General features: G+C 40.9%; 1 protein-coding gene across 1 annotated transcript in view; it reads left to right on the top strand.

Annotated features, from left to right (window-relative positions):
- Positions 1–20,619, top strand: part of FAM50A (family with sequence similarity 50 member A) — a 39,504-nt gene that overhangs the window by 10,651 nt on the left and 8,234 nt on the right. The window contains exons 6-12 of the mRNA XM_089675233.1: positions 8,927–8,993; positions 9,085–9,146; positions 11,296–11,372; positions 12,748–12,802; positions 14,044–14,092; positions 17,508–17,578; positions 17,981–18,091. Coding sequence (XP_089531359.1) covers positions 8,927–8,993; positions 9,085–9,146; positions 11,296–11,372; positions 12,748–12,802; positions 14,044–14,092; positions 17,508–17,578; positions 17,981–18,091 — 492 coding nt within the window. The remainder of the gene's footprint in view (positions 1–8,926; positions 8,994–9,084; positions 9,147–11,295; positions 11,373–12,747; positions 12,803–14,043; positions 14,093–17,507; positions 17,579–17,980; positions 18,092–20,619) is intronic.

A 20,619-nucleotide genomic window follows, 5' to 3' on the forward strand; every position in this document is an offset into this window, starting at 1 on the left:
CGTAGTCATCTGTCATCTGGGACCTGCAAAGTGTCTCAGAAGACTGCAGGGGGAAGGAGGGGGGCTGAACTTTTGCCTCAGGCGAACTGAGCCAGAAGTGGGAGCGAGTACCTGTCAAAATGTGGCAGTGGAGTGGGGGGAGGGTGCAAACAAGCAGAGCTTCCCCTTTTGCATGGAGCTTCGCTTTAACAAGGTGGTTTTTTTGTATAATTTGTGCTTTTGTTTATATATATATATATATATATATATATAACATTTAAGGCATCGACATTACAGATAAATCTGTATGAAACCTAGCTTGCAGGTGTATTATGTTTTTGCACAGGAGAAACAGGTCATTTTGTCATGTATCTGTAAGTGCTGTTACAGTAGATATGGCCTTCTTGTGAGCACCAAAACTCAGGCGTTTATAAAGTTGATATGTGGTCTATTGATATGTCCTGTGAGATCTGCCCTTTGGTGGTTGATAAATAACAGGTAGGTAAAAAAAAGCAAGCATTCAAGCTGTGATCAGATGGAAAATAAGGGAAAGAGAAGGAGATGGTGTATGTCTAATTGGCACATGGGAGCAGGAGTGAAAGGAGGTATAAAGAGAGAGTAAGCAATAATTGGGAAACTGTAACAATATATCACATAACAAAATTTTAGAAAAAAAGGGGAGTGAGTCTGCATCTCAGTACACATCATTTGAGGTGAAATGCTCGAAGGTACATTTTATAGGTATGCATACAGTGCCTTGAAAAAGTATTCATACCCCTTGAAATTTTCTTCAGGGGTTTGTCAGAGAACATTTGTGAACAAAGAGCATCATGAAGTCCAAGGAACACACCAGACAGGTCAGGGATAAAGTTGTGGAGAAGTTTAAAGCAGGGTTAGGTTATAAGAAAAATATCCCAAGCTTTGAACATCTCACAGAGCACTGTGCAATCCACCTTCCGAAAATGGAAAGAGTATGGCAGAACTGCAAACCAACCAAGACATGGCCATCCACCTAAACCGACAGGCCGGGCAAGGAGAGCATTAATCAGAGAAGCAGCCAAGAGGCCCATGGTAACTCTGGAGGAGTTGCAGAGATCCACAGCTCAGGTGGGAGAATCTGTCCACAGGACAACTATTAGTCGTGCACTCCACAAATCTGGCCTTTATGGAAGAGTGGCAAGAAGAAAGCCATAAGAAGTCTCGTTTGCAGTTTGCGAGAAGCCATGTGGAGGGATACAGCAAACATGTGGAAGAAGGTGCGCTGGTCAGATGAGACCAACGCTTTTTGGCCTAAAAGCAAAACGTTATGTGTGGCGAAAAACTGACACTGCACATCACCGTGAGCACACCATCCCCACCGTGAAAGATGGTGGTGGCAGCATCATGTTGTGGGGATACTTCTCTTCAGCAGGGACAGGGAAGCTGTTCAGAGTTAATGGGAAGATGGATGGAGCCAAATACAGGGCAATCTTAGAAGAAAACCTGTTAGAGTCTGCAAAAGACTTGAGACTGGGGCAGATGTACAGCTTCCAGCAGGACAATGACCCTAAACATATAGCCAGAGCTGCAATGGAATAGTTTAGCTCAAGGATCCTCAAACTTTTTAAACGGCGCCAGTTCACAGACCTTTAGGGCTCATTCACACTTGACTATATCTCTAACTCTTGCCAAATGCACTATAGTGTTTGACAGGTCTTAGACAGGCATTTGTGAAGCGTTTTAAGCGCTCCTCAAATGCTCCCAAAACACCCTATGTGCGGTTTTGAGGCGTTTGATAGGCATTTGCCAAGTGTTAAAACTGCACTACAAACTCCTATAATGAAGTTAAATAGTATTAACACTCCACAAGCGCCTCGGAACCGCGTCACAACTGCCAGGCGTTTGCGGAGCGGTACCATAGACTTGAATGGGAGGCTTCAACTCCTCCTGACTCTAACGCTTCTGTGTGAACAGCATTGTGTGCTGCATTGTGCAGAATTTTCAGAGGCGTTTGAGAAGCATTAAAAACGCTTCCCAAACGCCTATCTGACGCCTGCTTACAAAGCTAGTGTGAACGTAGCCTTAGACTGTTGGGGGCCGGAATATCATTTTAAAAAAATATAAACAGGAACAATTGAGTACTGTCCGTGATACTTTTTTTTTATTTGCACTAACATACAATTTTGAGGACAAGCTTTCGGGGAATGTCCCCTTCTTCAGGCCATACGGCTAATATCACCTCAAGCAAAAAAATATGAAGAAATCCATATGCACACCACACATCTTATTTGTAGTGAAAAAAAACCCGGAAAAAACAATACAATATTTAAAATGCACTGTACACTAATGGACTGGACACTGTAATGCACTGGACATCGCAATGCATTGTACAATAATGCACTGTACTCTGTAACGCACTGGACACCGCAATGCGCTGTACTCTGTAACGCACTGGACACCGCAATGCGCTGTACTCTGTAACGCACTGGACACCGCAGTGCGCTGTACTCTGTAACGCACTGGACACCGCAGTGCGCTGTACTCTGTAACGCACTGGACACCGCAATGCGCTGTACTCTGTAACGCACTGGACACCGCAGTGCGCTGTACTCTGTAACGCACTGGACACCGCAGTGCTCTGTACTCTGTAACGCACTGGACACCGCAGTGCGCTGTACTCTGTAACGCACTGGACACCGCAGTGCGCTGTACTCTGTAACGCACTGGACACCGCAGTGCGCTGTACTCTGTAACGCACTGGACACCGCAGTGCGCTGTACTCTGTAACGCACTGGACACCGCAGTGCGCTGTACTCTGTAACGCACTGGACACCGCAGTGCGCTGTACTCTGTAACGCACTGGACACCGCAGTGCGCTGTACTCTGTAACGCACTGGACACCGCAGTGCGCTGTACTCTGTAACGCACTGGACACCGCAGTGCGCTGTACTCTGTAACGCACTGGACACCGCAGTGCGCTGTACTCTGTAACGCACTGGACACCGCAGTGCGCTGTACTCTGTAACGCACTGGACACCGCAGTGCGCTGTACTCTGTAACGCACTGGACACCGCAGTGCGCTGTACTCTGTAACGCACTGGACACCGCAGTGCGCTGTACTCTGTAACGCACTGGACACCGCAGTGCGCTGTACTCTGTAACGCACTGGACACCGCAGTGCGCTGTACTCTGTAACGCACTGGACACCGCAGTGCGCTGTACTCTGTAACGCACTGGACACCGCAGTGCGCTGTACACTGTAACGCACTGGACACCGCAGTGCGCTGTACACTGTAACGCACTGGACACCGCAGTGCGCTGTACACTGTAACGCACTGGACACCGCAGTGCGCTGTACACTGTAACGCACTGGACCCCGCAGTGCGCTGTACACTGTAACGCACTGGACCCCGCAGTGCGCTGTACACTGTAACGCACTGGACCCCGCAATGCGCTGTACACTGTAACGCACTGGACCCCGCAATGCACTTTGCCTGGTATACTCCTCTCCTGTTGCTCCACTGGCTGCAGCAGGTGAAATCAGGGACTTCCTGATGGTCCTTTTTTTTTTTTTTTTTTTTTTTTTTTTTCGGCTGGCCAGGCAGGCCGGATAAATGACTGGTGGTCACCATCACAAGGAAATTATAAGTAAGTGAAACATGTTATGTAGGCCGAAAATATTTTTTGCTTTACCAAGAATCGAGGTAAAATAATATATCCAACAAGCACGTATGCTGTGGTGTTTTTAATTTTTATCTTTGTATCCATGTTTGATAGCGAAATGAGCCTAAAATTGTGACACAGGTTGTGGTCCTTTCCAAGGTTTAGGAATTACAGATAGATGGGCCAGTAAAGCTTCTCTCAAAAAACATAAGGAGACATTGATGGAATTGAAGTATCTGCACATAGGGTCCAGAAGAACAGCAGATACATTTTTGTAATAAGAGGTAAAGCCATCCAGCTTCACCTAGTTTGTGGGGTCTAGTAGATTCTTCCAGCTCCTGTAGGATATCTAGGGCGAGTTTATGAAAATTAGTCCTTCATTTATCCCCCAATAAATGCCCTACTCTGGGATTTGCTGCAGGGTGACTCCTGAGGCCTGTTTATTATAAAGTGTATGTATTCTAATATGAGTGAAATTCCTCCACTATTTCAGTGGTGTGTAATATTGGGATGCCTTGAGTCACCAGTTTATGCACTTGGTCAATGAGTCTTAAGTGTCTGTGCTAGCATCTTTCCATTTTTTATCCTGAACCCACTCCCAAAAATTCAGTTAATTTAGAATGCGGTTCTATCAATTTGAGTTCATCGCCAGGGAGCAGCATTTCAGCATTTTTTTTTTTTTTTTTGTGTGTATAAACCCCCCCCCCCCCCCCTCCTTTAATAGGAAATTGCTTGATCATGCAACATTGTACCCAAATTAAATTTATATCATTTTTTGACACAAATATCACACAAAAATAACTTTTTTGGTGGTATTTTGATCTCAACTGGGTTTTTTATTTTGTATTCTATAATAAAAAAAAATACATTTTCTACTTTCTGTTATAAAACAATATCTAATTAATAAAATCAAATTTCCTCATACATTTAGGTCAAAGGCTATTCTGCTACATGTCTTTGGTAAAAAAAAAAAAAAAAATTACAAAAAAGTGTATTCTAATTTGGTTTATGTGAAAGTTATAGGGTCGGCACACTATGGTATATACAGTTAGGCCCATATATATTTGGGCACAGGCAGAATTTTCATACTTTTGGCTCTGTATGCCACTAGAATAAATTAAAATGAAATAATCCAAATTAATTTGAAGTGCAGGCTTTCAGCTTTAATTCAAGGGGTTGAACATAAAAATCAAGTACAAATTGTAGGAACTGCAACCATTTTTATACACAGTCCCTCCATTTTAAGGGACTCACATGTAATTGGACAAATGAATTATAATCGTAAATAAAATGTTCATTTTTAATATTTTGTTGAGAATCCTTTACTAGCAATGACTGCCTGAAGTCTGGAACCCATGGACATTACCAAATACTGGATTTCCTCCTTTCTGATGCTTTGCCAGGCTCTAACTGCAGCTGTCTTCAGTTCTTTGTTTGTGGCCTTTTCTGCCTTCAGTGTTGCCTTCAGCAAGTGAAATGCATGCTCAATTGGGTTGAGATCAGGTGATTGACTCGGCCATTGCAGAATATTCCACTTCTTTTCTTCAAAATCTCCTGGGTTGCTTTTGCAGTGTGTTTTGGATCACTGCCCATCTGTATAGTGAAGCGCTGTCTAATCAACTTTGGCTGAATCTGGGCTGACAGTATATCTCTAAACACTGCAGAATTAATGTGGCTGCTTCTGTCACATCATCAATAAACACCAATGACCCAGTGCCAATGGAAGCCATGCATGCCCATGCCATCACACTGCCTCCCCCGTGTTTTACAGATGACGTTGTGTGCTTTGGATCATGAGCTGTTCCAAGCATTCTCCAAACTTTTTTTTCTTCCCGTCATTCTGGTACAAATTAATCTTCGTTTCATCCATTCAAAGAATGCTTTTCCAGAACTGGTCTGGCTTTTTTAGATGTTTTTTGGCAAAGTCTAATCTGGCTTTTCTATTCTTCAGGCTTATGAATGGTTTGTACCTTGTGATGACCCCTCTGTATTTGCTCCCATGAAGTCTTCTCTTGATTGTAGACTTTGACAATAATACGCCCACCTCCTGGAGAGTGTCCTTCTCTTGTCTGGATGTTGTGAATGGGTTTTACTTTACCATAGAGAGGATCCTGCGATCATCCACTACTGTTGTCTTCCGTGGACGTCCATGCCTTTTTATGCTGCTGAGCTCACTAGTGCGTTCTTCTTTCCTCAGAATGTACCAAACTGTTGATTTGGCCACTCCTAATGTTGCTGCTATCTCTCTGATGGATTTGTTTAATTTTTGAAGCCTTACAATGGCCTGTTCCACTTGCACGGACAGCTGCTTTGAACGCATGATGTAGGTTCACAGCAATAGATTCCAAATGCAAATACCACACTTAGAATCAACTCCAGACCATTTACCTGCTTAATTGATGAAGAAAGAACGAAGGAGTAGCCCACACCTGGCCATGAAACAGCTTTTGATTCAATTGTCCAATTACTTTTGGTCCTTTGAAAAAGGCAGGATGGCTACTCTTAAGAGCTGTAATTCCTAAACCCTTCCTCCAATTTGGATGTACATACCCTCAAATTAAACCTGAGAGTGTGCACTTTCAGCCCATATCCATTATATAACTATAGCTTGCATATGTTTTGGTAAATACCTGAAAAAAACTTAAATTGTGCCTGTGTCCAAATATATATGGACCAAACTGTATGCTGAAATTTAGGCAGCTTTAAAGCAGCTCTTGGGAAAGTAGACACCCTAAGGAATTTGCTGAGCAGCATAGTGAGTCCATGGAAGATTTGATTTTTTTTGCCACAAGTTTTTGGAAAATGACCCAACATTTTTTTTTTTTTTTTTTTTTTACACACAGTTATCCCTTTAACCACTTCCTGTCCGACCCATGTATATAAATGGCCAGACGGGAGCAGTGCAGGGGCGGTTTGCCATTCATAAACAGCGTCCGCCATTTTAGCCTGTGCGCGCTCCCTGGGAGCGCGCAGGACCGCTATCCTGTGCCCGCTGTGTCCTGAGGACACAGTGGTACACCGATTGCTGTACGGACCTCTGGGCGAGGTCCCGATCATGTGATCACTGATTGGCCAATCAGTAATCACATGAATAGTCGTAAGCAAGATGTCACTTCTGACATCATTGCTTACTACATGTGAAATCTGTGAATGACCACAGAGATTACATGGTACAAGGCTATTCACTACACCCTTGTACCATGTGACAGGCTGTGACCAATCACAGCTCGCATAGTATTCCTCAATGGCTGCAAGAATGCAGCCAGAGAGAAAGAGAAATGATTGCTTTTGCAGACTTTATGGGTGTAAAAGCAATCTGTGTAGGAAAAAAAAAAAATCTTCATAACCCCCCACAAGTAGTACAGTGTCACTATGACAGTATGTTAAAAAAATATATATATATATATAAATATGTAAAAAATTTTGAAAGTATAATTTTTGGTTATAAACTAATTTGGGTTGTTATTTTTTTTTTTACTAAAAAGATAACTGAATGCATTTTGGCCAAGAATTATAAAGAAACATTATTTTCAAATTTTTTTTTTTCATTTATATAGCAAAAAAAAATAAAAATCCCATTGGTGAATAAATACCACCAAAATAAAGTTTACTCTGTCTCAAAAAAAATAATGCAAAAAAATTCATATGAGTACAGTGTTGCATGACCGCGCAATTGTTATTCAAAGTGTGACAGCACTGAAAGCTTAAAAATGGCCTGGACAGGAAGAGGGTAAAAGTGTCCGGACTTGAAGTGGTTAATAAGATTTCTCACACGTTGCATGGGTATAAGTGGAATTACACCTCAAAACACATTTTGCCACTTCTCCCGAGTATGTGTGAGACTTTGGCAGCTTAGCCACATACAGGCCCCCAAAATTCAATTATCACCTTCAGGCTTTTAAAGGGCATATTTCCTTATGTCACTTCCTCACTACCTATCACAGATTCAGAGACCCTGAAATACCAGGATAGTACAAATATCCCCCAAAATGACCCTGTATTGGAAAGTAGACACCCCAAGGTATTTGATAAGAGGCATGATGAGTATTTTGCAGATATAATTTTTTGTCACAAGGCTTTGAAATATGAAAAAAGATATATATTTTCTTTTTTTTTTTTTCTTCATTTTCCAAAAACCTGTGGCAGCATATGAGATCTGCAAAGTACTCGCCGTGCTCTTTAGCAAATACCTTGGGGTGTTTGAACTGTACCTGCATTTTTGGGCCTTTATAAACATTACGTGTATGGCCTGCATTAGGAGTTTCTGCACATTCCTAATGCTGGGCATACTTGAAGGGGAAAAAAAGAACCTAACAGATTTCCCCATTCACATCAATCAGTAGTTTGAGGGGCCGAGTTTTGTAGAGCCGTCATATTCAGGATCACCCCAAGGACGGGAGAGTGTATTATTACTAAAATACATAAAGCGCATTATTTCCTTTTGGCTTTTCCTGCCCATTGCAGCAGAGAACCTATGATAATTCGGGTCTGTGGACCAATATGACCGCAATTTTATTCTTTTTTTGTAATTCCCATGTTAAGGGTTAGGCCCAAAAAGTCCTACATTTGAAAACCGTAATAGATTTCCACATGAATGGTCAGGCCAGATATGAATTTGGTTTGGCAGTGATTCCATGTATAAATCCATATTTAAAGTGAAAACTTACCCGAGAACCTACTGATGGAAGCTGCTGTTTCACTAATCAGCAGGATGATCAAGTAGTGGGGTAGTGAGATCAGTTGCAATAAATGTATATAGGCTTTTCTTTACTGCTTCCAACTAGTATACAGACTGTAAATTGGACAATTGCTACTTCAGGTAAAGGCATCTGAAATGGAGGTCTAGCTTCACCATAGGCTTTCTTTAGGAAAAGGAAGGGACAGCCTGCAGTCCTTGAGCTTTTTTTTGGCAAGTCCCATCAATAGCTGCCAAGGCGTTGTTAAGTTGGAGCTAAAGGTAAAGGTCTCACGTGGTTTTCATTTAGCTTTATGTGACTTAAAATGTAATTGTCCCACCTTTGACAATGAAAGGTTTTGATTCAGACTTTATGTATTTCGGGTTCATTACCCTACATTTCCAGTATATTTGGCATTATTCCAGTTTCTGATGTAGACAGTTTTGTATCTAGCCTATTGTTATTGGTTACTGAAATGTTATTGATATGTTGTGCCCCATTGCGCTAGTAGTGGTTTCTTGCGGAGCTTTTGCTCACGCTTTTTGTATATTGGTGTGACAGTACTTCTTTGTAAATGCACAGTGTCTAAATAAAGAATTGACAAAAAAAAATGTCATTGTCCCCTTTAGGAGGAAGAAAACCGTCTTCGAGAAGAGCTGAGACAAGAGTGGGAGCGGAAGCAGGAGAAGATTAAAAGTAAGGGAAAATCTCAGGCTTGTGGAAGGGATTATGGTGGCTTTTATTTCTGAGCTTTTCTGTTGTTTACACTGCCTCATTTTCTGCTCAGGTGAAGAGATAGAGATTACCTTCAGTTACTGGGATGGTTCAGGACACCGCAGAACAGTGAAGGTAAATATCCCCTTTGTCCTCATTAAGTAGAAGTATGTTTGTATACTGATACATACAGTAACACCAGAGTAGGGTGGTTGCTACATTCAATAAATTAAAGATAAACTGTAACACACTTGTGTGAGAAGTCTGAAATGAAAGATTCTGTGATAGCCATGTGTGACGATCGTGGCGTCAGACCCCTGACCTTCTCGCCAAACTCGTGACCGAAGGACTAGCCAATCTAACACCACGATGTCAGGTGCGTAACAATACCACGCCCAGCTGCACCCTGCACACCTATTTTCCAGCTAATTGGACCACAATCGACTTACCTGCAGCCTGGGAGCGTTTGTTACTGGGTCTGGTTGATTACGCAATCAACCCTTCACACTGCCACCACCTCCTTTTTGTATAGAGAAAGAGGAAACTCAGCAATACACTAGGATGATTGGTTAATCGTCGGTATACCGCTATCTCCACAGACAGGTTATACAGTGGGTTAAACACTCATAGTAGCGCTCTTTAGCAGCAGGGATTCGTAAGTCACATTAAAGAGCTATAGAAACAGTTCAACGCTTTCAGAAAGTAAGATTTATTACTGAAAGGTCAAAAGGGTGCAGTAGAAATATTTACAGAAAAAAGATGTAACACACACATTTATTTATATATATATATATATATATATATATATATATATATATATATATTACATTTACACACACACAGAGCACAGATAACAGAAGTTTAGGTAAATAAGTACTTGCCGAAAGATGCCTGGGGTTAAGCAGTTTCAAGCCTGATGAGCTCAAAAGGGATTTCTGGTCTCGCACTCAGTTTCGTTGTTACAGCGAGATTCCCCTTTCTCTCTGTCTGCTAGATGTTAAAACGCAGAAGGTCCTCACTTCTCTGTCTACACACAAAACATAACAGCCTCTTTCCTACCCAAAACGGGGTGTCTCTAACAACAGAACCCAATTGCATTATTTGGGCAAAGGATTGTTAGGCAGGGGTTCAGCATCATACACTGATTGCATTCCTGAGGGAGGCGGGAAAATCGGAGGAGGGAGACTGATTTGGAATTTAAGAGAAATACCAAAATGCAGAAGTTTGGAGCAAAATGGAGAACCCCGTCTTTTGCTGTGTGCATGATTGTTACACCATGTATTAGCAGCAAAGCTGTGACATTGCTTGTGTTGAAACCCCTGAACCTGGGGGCACTTCTAATGCATCTATAGACTTAGAGGAACTTACCCGGCTTTGGGAAGATTAAAAGTCAGCTGTTGACTTTTAAGAAACACATAACAGCCCATGCAGTCTAGCGCAGTGTTCCTCACAACTGACTCTTCTCAGAGTTCCAGATTCTCTGTGTCACTATCTTGGGATTTGGCCTGGGAGCCAGTTTTCGTTTTTTGTTGACAGCTGTTTTGTTTTTCTGGTTGCCCTGCCACCATTCAAACCTGGGCGACGATAACATATCCTGCCCTCACAGCCCCCTAGGGAACCCCTGTCACATATCCCAGGAATCTGTGGGAGTGCATTCGCACAATGGCCAGGGGCGGTGCTAACATGTCATCAGGGGACAGACTGCCGGATCCCAGAAGAGGCATCTGGCTGATGAGGACTGAGATCGTGTCAGGGATGCAAACAAAGACAGACAAATGGATCACTGCAGGACATCGCTGGATTTGCTGGAAAGGTGTGTGTGTGTTTATGCCCAGCATAAAAGATGAAGGATGGGGGAGGAGTTAATTTCTGCTTTAACGTTCCAGTTGCAAGCTGAAGGTGGGGAGGTGACCTGACTGTATTGTTTAACTGCAGTAGAAAAGTCATATCATCAAGAGAGGCATTTTGCCAGTAATTCAGATTTAGTTGGAAGTTGGCATTTTTAAATGCAGCCACATTTTTGGGGTTTCAAGGAACACAGAAGAAGCAAAAGGTGCGTGCAGCCTGATTCTGCTTGCTTCCAGTGATTTATTAGGTTTGTGTTTTATGTTTTTTACAGGTTTACTTTGATTATAGAATTTGGGTAGAGCACTGTTTAACCTTTTGGTTTAGTATTGACCAGTCTACCTTTAGTAATCTCTGATGGTCATACAGGGGGTGAAAGAGCCGAGTTACTTCCAACAGCTTTCACCATTTATATAAAAGTGCTACTTTTTCTCTTCAGATGAAGAAAGGAAATACCATCCAGCAATTCCTGCAGAAAGCCCTGGAGATCCTGCGGAAAGACTTTAGTGAACTCCGGTAAGGAGCATCGTGCAGATTTATTTTTAGACTTGAGAATGAAGTGACAATAGAATGCAGTTATATTCAGAGAGAAGGAGAACATGCCACAATTAGGGCTGTGTGTGCCGTAAATGCATAAGTCTTTATTCTCGGTGGAGAGATGTTGGGAGAGGAATTTAAAAGTGGACTACAGCAGTCCTAGTTTTGGGGAAAAAGACAAATGAGAACAACATGCTTCCCTCATCCTTGTCTTAATATGTTCCTACATGAGATCAGTGTTTTCAGATCTCTTTTCATATGGTCTGTGGATTGAACCTTCTTTATCAGTACTAAGGACAGTGTGTTTGTTGTTTGCATGTCAGATTGTTTTTTGCTTAAATTAGGCTTTAAAATGTATTTAATGTTGGGGATGCAACAGCATGTACTATATACAGTATTGTGTGTTAATATCACTTTACCAGTAGATGGCACTGTACACTAAGGTTACCAGTTGTGCATATCTGTAAAACTTGTTGGTTCTTTTTCTTTTCTCTCTCTCTTCATAACCAAGATGTCTGCTGTTACAGTTTGCTGAAATGTTTTGTATGTTTGCAACTTAAGCCACACAAGTAAACCAAGTTCTGCCTCATCACAAGCTACTAGTGTCTTCTCTAACACAAACCAACATTTAAAGCCAACACTCAGGTGATGGTAAATCTTCAAACAGAGAAATCCGTTATGGTGACATTAGTCTAGAAAGGGATATCCTCTTAATTTGTAGATACTTCCTCTTCTAGCTGTGGCTGTGGGACAGAAAGTGAAAGGGGAAAGAAAATACAAGAGCTATTCTATCAAATTTAAAAAAAAAAAGTTTTGGCTTTACATACACTTGAAGAAACTCCCTGTACATATTGCTGGGTGTTGTAAAATACTTACAAGCATTGAAATAGATCTAAACCAAACCAACAAAATTTTATGTAACTTTAGCATAGTAGAATAATTGCAAAAATCATATTTAATTTTTATTTTTGAATTTTTTTAAATCCCGCTTCTTTCATTACGAGAATACCTGGTAATCCTGCTAGTTGGGTTCCTGCTTTGCCACCCTGTCATACACATCCCTAATGGAGGCAAGTGACTGTACCAACACATAGGTATGGGCCACTGTTGTGCCCATGCTTTCATGCTGTCTATGTATAACTGACTAAGCCAGTGGCTGTTACTTTGAACTCAGATTATCTATTGGCTAAAATGGTAAATATGAGCTAATTTGTAAACAGTATATCATATTTATCAGGTTTAAAAAAAAAAAAAGTTGTTTTCAAGTTTTTACTTCCTTTAACATGATAAATAAAATATGTATAAATACCTTGCATTGTTTTATGATGTGTAATATGCTGTGAAATTCCTACAGTTCAGCTGGAGTAGAGCAACTCATGTACATCAAGGAAGATCTCATCATCCCGCATGTAAGTTTTCACAGAACAGTTGTAAAATGTAGTAATCCAGAGAAAGATTCTGATTTACTGTAGTCAGACCAGTTTTTTTCGTTTAACCAGCTGAACAAAAAAAACTTGTCTGATCCCCACATAAGCAAATTATGTCGACACAGGGATCTCTCCCACTGGGTTATTGTATCCGGCCGGGGGAGGGCCGGATACGCAGATACCAGAATACGCAGATCAGTGCTTGCAGCCGTTGGCTGCAAGCTCTGATTTTTCATCATGTCATACATGAGAAGTCAGTTGTTAGACCAGTTCCTGGTGAACAGCCAGCAATACACACGCAATGAAAGGCAGATTTTCTGTCCATGTATACCCTGCTTAACAGGTGGTTGTGTTACTGCAGTGCAGGGTTGGTCCACATATATCTTAAAGTGTTCCTAAACCCAAAACAGTAATATCAGTCTGCATATGTAGTAAAGCACGTTTGTTATACTCCTTGTGGAACCTAGGGGGTTAGTCCACTGCATTGTGTAAAATTGCTGCTCCCTTTCTTCCATTGCCCCCCTCTTATCTCCTGATAAGACTTATCGTGTGGAGTCACTTTGTACATGCTCAGTTTGGTGTGTACTGCTAGAGATTTTTTTTTTTCTTCGGAAGAGTGCATGTGATCCCAGGGCCAGTCAGTACTGTCCAGACAGAGGTCAGGGGTTCTGCATCCTCCTACAGCAGAATGAAAATTCCTCCTACAAGCTTTAACCAGTGCTCAGCTGGACACTTATAGAAGTCACAAGATTGTTCTAACTGCTGATGAAAAAAGATATTTAGCAGTTTATATTTACTAAAATAATTGAATTTCCATATTCTGTGTACAACGAGATATAGTGAATGCAGGGTCCTGGGTTTAGTAACACTTTAATTTTTGGTGTATGCTGGACTATTAAGGCACCTGATGCTTTGTTTGTCCTCTGGTGAAATCTCTGTGTGGAGATCTTGGGTCTGCAGATGTACCATGACCAGCATGAAGGGCTTGAACTCTCTGGTGGTTGGCTTTTGATTACGTTTTTTATTATGACCAATAGGCACGAGTAGTGAGAACACTCCTAAATGGCACAGACACATAGCTGGGAACTACGACAGGGAAACAGTCCACAAATAGCATTTAGTGGGTGACTCCATTGTAATGCAACCTCTAGAATGATGGAGCGTCTAATAAATTACCCTGGTTATTTTCACTCATTTTAATTCACATCTCTTCTACCTTGCAGCATCATAGCTTTTATGATTTCATTGTGACAAAAGCCAGAGGCAAAAGTGGTGAGTAAATGACACTTAAGAATATTTTCATAATTACAAAAAGAACAAACAGGAGGGTGCAAACGCCTAGTGCATTACCAATGATTTATTGTTCACTAAACATAGATGCCAAATGGATACTCACAGAAGTGGAAAGTAAAATCGCATAAAAACCACAAAATGCCACAGCAAGGGGAATCGTGTGTGTCTATGCAGCCGAGCTGGACTAGCAAGCTGATACGTTTTGGAGGTGTACCTCCTTTCTCAGAGCTATGCTAACTTATATTCATGTAAAGTGTAAGAACTACAGCAAGCAGATTTGTTTACACATTCTCTGGTGGAGAATTACTCAGTAGTTCAGTGAGCAGGCAGGTTAAGAAGAGATCATCTTTCCATCATCTGCTAGTTGTTAAACCAACTGCGTTGCATCTTTTTGTTTCTCAATGTCCATTCTTTGACCCAGCACTCAGTGCCTTGGAAAAGTATTCATACCCCTTGAAATTTTCCACATTTTGTCAAGTCACAACAAAAAACATAAGTGTATTATATTGGGATTTTATGTGATAGACCAAGACAAAGTGGCACATAATGGTGATGTGGAAGAAAAATGATAAATGGTTTTCAAATTTTTTTACAAAATATCTGAAAAGTCTGGCGTGCATTTGTATTCAGCACCCTTTACTCTGATACCCCTAACTAAAATCTAGTAGAACCAATTGCCTTCAGAAGTCACCTAATTAGTAAATAGAGTCCACCTGTGTGCAATTTAATCTCCGTATAAACACAGCTGTTCTGTGAAGCCCTCAGAGATTTGTTAGTGAATATTAGTGAACAAACAGCATCATGAAGGCCAAGGAACACACCAGACAGGTCAGGGATAAAGTTTTGGATAAGGTTAAAGCAGGGTTAGATTATAAAAAAAAAAAAAATCTCATGCTTTGAACATCTTACAGAGCACTGCTCAATCCATCATCTGAAAATGAGGGGAAAAAAAGCGAGTTTGGCACAACTGCAAACCTACCAAGAGATGGCTGTCCACCTAAACTGACAGGCTGGGCAAGGAGAGCCTTAATCAGAGAAGCAGCTAAGAGGCCCATGGTAACTCTGGAGGAGCTGCAGAGATCCACAGCTCAGGTGGGAGAATCTGTCCACAGGACAGCTATTAGTCGTGCACTCCACAAATCTGGCCTTTATGAAAGAGTGGCAAGAAGAAAGCCATTGTTGAAAGAAAGCCATAAAATGTCCCGTTTGCAGTTTGTGAGAATCCATGTGGGGGACACAGCAAACGTGGCAGAAAGTGCTCTGGACAGACAAGACCAAAATTTAAATTTTTTGCCTAAAAGCAAAACGCTATGTGTGGCGGAAAACTAACACTGCACATCACCCTGAACACACCATCCCCACCGTGAAACATGGTGGTGGCAGCATCTTACTGTGGGGATACTTTTCTTCAGCAGGGACAGAGAAGCTGATCAGAGTTGATGGGAAGATGGATGAAGCCACATACAGGGCAATGTTAGAAGAAAACCTGTTAGAGTCAGTAAAAGACTTTAGACTGGGGTGGAGGTTCACCTTCGACCCTAAACATACAGCCAGAGATACAATGGAATGGTTTAGATCAAAGCAAATTCATGCGTTAGAATGGCCCAGTCAAAGTCCAGACCTAAATCCAACTGAGAATCTGTGGCAAGAGTTGAAAATTGCTGTTCACAGACACTCTACATCCAATCTGACAGAACTTGAGCTATTTTGCAAAGAAGAATGGGCAAAAATGTCACTCTCTAGATGTGCAAAGCTGGTAGAGATATCCCCAAAAAGACTTGCAGCGAAAGGTGTTCTACAAAGTATTGACTCAGGAGGGCTGAATACAAATGCACGCCACACTTTTCACAGATTTATTTGTAAAAAAAATGTCAAACCATTTATCATTTTCCTTCCACTTCACAATTATGTGTCACTTTGTGTTGGCCTATCACATAAAATCCCAGTAAAGTACATTTACGTTTTTGGTTGTAAGATGGCAAAATGTGGAAAATTTCAAGGGGTATGAATACTTTTTTCAAAGCACTGTAACAAACTGTATGCTTTAAATTTTGTATTGTTTTACTGGCCAAATGTTATGGTTATTTATCTGCATTCTCCCATAAAAACAAGAAAAAAAGAGATCATCGCAAAGCAAAATCTACATCGGTATGCAGTGTATGTTGTCTTCATTTCGTTATCCATGCTTGTATTTCAAACTTTTGGCTGCTCATGTAAAGGTAGGATTAATGGTAGATGCTCCCCCTTTTTTGCCTGTCTCCCTGTTGGTTGGGGGGGGTGTCCTTTCACTTTTTCTTAATAGCAGTTTTCACAGTAAGACTGCTTTCATGCTGATTCTTTTTTAATGCAAAAAAGAAAAGTGGAAGAAAAACGTGAGACCATGTATTCTTATGGAACTCTTCGCACGGATCCGTTGCAGGTCCTGTGCATTTTTTTTAAAACCTGCTTGCTTCATTTTTGATGCAGTAAAAAAAACAAAAAAAAAAAAACGCCCAAAACGCACCTCCCTACTGAAATGGAAAGGGATAAAAAAAAACGCACCCACGTTGCATTTTTGGTGTGCGGTTTTTGAGTCATATATCCTGTAAACAACGCACCGCAAACGCAGCAAAAACGCATATGCGTTTTTGCTACGGATTAGTGTGAGAGTAGCCTAACAGGAAGTCAGTGGAGGCTTCTTCACTTCCTGACTCAGTGATTACATTGTCACCCCAACAGGAGGAGAGAAGAAATCTTTCAATCAGCAAAAAAGTCAACAAATAATCAAACTGCTAGTGAATGTGAAAAAGCATGATAGCTAGGAAACCAGCATTGTCAGATCCAAAGGTCAACTATGGCATCCTCTTATGGGTGATACAGAATTTATTCTCTTATTTATTGCGTAGACAGCCATGTGGGATATAAATGGAGCTAATCATCAGGAAAAAGTGAGTTTTAAAAGAGAAATAATTTTTTTAATGTTCAGCAAAATTACACCGTTTTTACCTGGAAAGGGTTCCTTTTTTTCTCTATTTTTAGCACTGTCATCAATCCAGTATGAATCTCATTTTATATCCTAAACTGTGAGGATAAAGTGGGCTTTATGTAGAATGTTGAAACAGGGCAGATCTGCATCTTTTGGATGGGAACGGGAAACTAGGCTTGCTTACTTTCTACAGCTTCTTTCTCCCTGTGGATATAACAGAAACTCACTGAGGAAAGCATACATAGATCTCATTCTACTATACCTGCTGCCTAAAATGACAGGTTTCTTGTGGGCATTACATTGTGGGCATTACATGCTGGATTGAAATATCTGACTGGTGACAGTAGGTCCCACATACAGTACATGCCTTTTTGCTCCAGCCTCATCGAAGCTCCTATAGAGAAAGTAAAATCTCTCCTCCTTTCACAGGTCCTTTGTTTAATTTTGATGTACATGAAGATGTCCGTCTGCTGAGTGATGCCACTGTGGAAAAAGATGAGGTAAAGATGAAGTAGAACAACCTTTTCTTTAGCATTGGATACAGTGAGGAAGGTTAGATCAAGGGTGTCAAACTGGCGGCCCTCCAGCTGTTGCGAAACTACAAGTCCCATCATGCCTTCTTGTTTTGGGAGTCATGCTTGTAACTGTCAATCTTGCAATGCCTCATGGGACTTGTAGTTTGGCAACAGCTGGAAGGCCGCCAGTTTAACACCTGTGGGTTAGATAATCTGTCCAGTTTATATTGATATCTGGGTTACACATTATATCCTGGTACTGGGACAGAAGTAAGGAGACAGGTTCATAATGTGAACATACAAACCCATGATGTAGACCTGACCTCCACTCTTTCTTATTATTGTTACTTGACCCTGTGCAGTTGTTGAATCTGCTGTGTTTTTCAGTCTCACGCTGGAAAGGTGGTTCTGCGGAGCTGGTACGAGAAAAACAAACATATATTTCCGGCTAGCCGGTGGGAGCCATACGACCCCGAGAAGAAATGGGACAAATACACAGTAAGTATGCTGTTTCTGGATCAATGAATTCTAATGCTGAAAGAGTTTTTGCCAAAACATCAGCTACATTCAATATTTCATAGTGCAGTCGTCAGAAGCTGAACACTGGAATCTGGCGATTGCAAGGCAGTAAGCCATGCCTTTCAGAAAGTGAACCATTTGTATGGTAACATGCTTACACTGTGAAACCAGCCACAGGCATGCAGAAATACACAAATTGATTGATCTCTTAATTTATATAATCAAGAAAATAAGAATCTGCATTTCTTTGCCGAGCAACCCTTCATTTTTATTGGCTTCAAATCTAAAGGAATGATGCTTTCACAGCTTGTTGTTTTATAGAAAGAACACAAGTAATGCATAACAAATGGTGCCCATCCACCTGTGAGCATCCCAAATGAACTAGAGGCCACTCCTCTAGTTATTAGAGTTGACACCTAAAAGGTATAAAGATCCTTAACCACTTGCCTACAGGGGCACTTATACCCCCCTCCTGCCCAGGCCAATTTTCAGTGCTGTCGCACTTTGAATGACAATTGTACGGTCATGCAACACTGTACCCATATGAAATTTTTATAAATCTTTTTCACACAAATAGTGCTGTCTTTTGGTGGTATTTACTCGCTGCTGAGTGTTTCCTTTTTTGTGCTATAAACAAAAAAAAGCAAACATTTTGAAAAAAAAAAGTTTTTCTTTGTTTCTATTATAGCACTTTGCAAACAGGTAATTTTTCTCCTTCACTGATGTGCGTTGATGAGGCTGCACTGATAGGCGGGCACTGATGAGGTGGCATGGATAGGCTGCACTGAGAGGAGGCACTGATGGGCTGCACTGATGGGTGGCACTGACTGGCTGCACAGGTGGGCGGCGCTGCTGGGCACTGATCATCAGTGCTGATCCCTTCACTGACAGTTGCCGGTTCTCAGCAGTACTTTCCTCACACTGTGACAGCGTGCGGAAAGTGCAGCCAATAACTGGCAATTGTATTTACCAGGTGATCTCCTGTGTCATTGGACACAGCTGATCACGTGGTAAAAGGGCACTGTGATTGGCCTTTTACCGTATCGCGTGATCAGCTGTGTCCGTAGGACACAGCAATCACTGGGGGCGCGCAGGGGGCGTGTTCTGGGAGGACGTCCATGGACGTCCTCCCAAAACTAGACAGCTGTGCTGTAGTTGTCCTTCAGCTATAGCATGGTTGGGAAGTAGTTAATACAGGCTGCATAAATAACAGGTTATAAATCAAAAATGTAAATTAAAATTGTGTAAAAAGAAAATTAAACTACAAAAAGCAGCAAACACCAAAGAGGATATCCTCTCCAGAGAACAAATCAAATGATGTGTTGCACTATTAAATATGTGCAAAATGGCAATAAATTAGGAATAATCTAAATATAATCCATGACTCAAAAATAGCAGTGATTACCCACCTGAATATTTACCCCATTTCCTCACCAGGCCATTTTTTGCTATTCAGCACTGCACTGGTTCAACTGGTAATTGCGCAGTCATGCAACGCTGTACCCAATCAAAATGTATGTCCTTTTTTTCACACAAATAGAGATTTCTTTTGGTGGTATTTGATCACCACTGGGTGTTTTTCATTTTTTTTGTAACAAAAAAAGACCACAAATTTAAAACATAAACCAAAAAAAAAAAAAACAACAAATTTTTACTTTGGCTATAAAAAATATCCAATAAACTCAAACGTAGTCATAACTTTAGGCTAAAATGTATTCTGTTACATGTCTTTGGTAAAAAAAAAAAAAAAAATCCCCAATACGTGTATATTTATTGGTTTGTGTGAAAGTTATAGCGTCTACAAACTATAGTGTATATATACTGGAATTTAGCCAGCTTTTACTTTTTACTCTGACTGCATATCACATTTGAGGTGCTAAAATGCCAGGGCAGTACAAAAACCCCCCAAATAACCCCTGTTTGGAAAGTAGACACCCCCAGGAATTTGCTGAGAGGCATGTTGAGGCTATGGAAGATTTTTATTTTTTTTTAAAAAGAAAAGAAAAAAATAAAATTTGTTTTCTCCATTTTACAAAAATTTGTGGCAACAAATGAGTGTCCACTTTCCAAAAAGGGGTCATTTTGGGGGGGGGGGGTTGCTTCTACTATAGACAAGGGTTTGTGAACAAGATTTCCACCAAAAAAGCATTTACTGAAAGGACCAGGAAGTAAGTATTTACAAAATTATGAAATTTATTAAATATAAATATTAACACAAATTTATTGAATAAATAAATACATTTTTTATTTTGATTTTGATTTATTCATATTTACAAAAATATAGAAGATGATGTTACACCGAGTAAATGGATACCAAACAGGACATACTTTACAATTTGCGCATGCCCATACAACAACGACAAAGTACGTACATTTTTAATATCGATAGGTGACAATTTAAAAGCATTTACAGGTCACCACTTTATATTTACACACAAGATCTAGTGCAGTCTCTCAACCTTTTCAACACAAAGGAACCCTTGAAATAACTTTCCAGTCTCAAGGAA

The sequence above is a fragment of the Staurois parvus genome, unplaced genomic scaffold (genome assembly GCF_062004578.1).
Source record: "Staurois parvus isolate SC_StPar_1 unplaced genomic scaffold, SC_StPar_1.0 ptg000154l, whole genome shotgun sequence".
NCBI classification, from domain to species: domain Eukaryota; kingdom Metazoa; phylum Chordata; class Amphibia; order Anura; family Ranidae; genus Staurois; species Staurois parvus.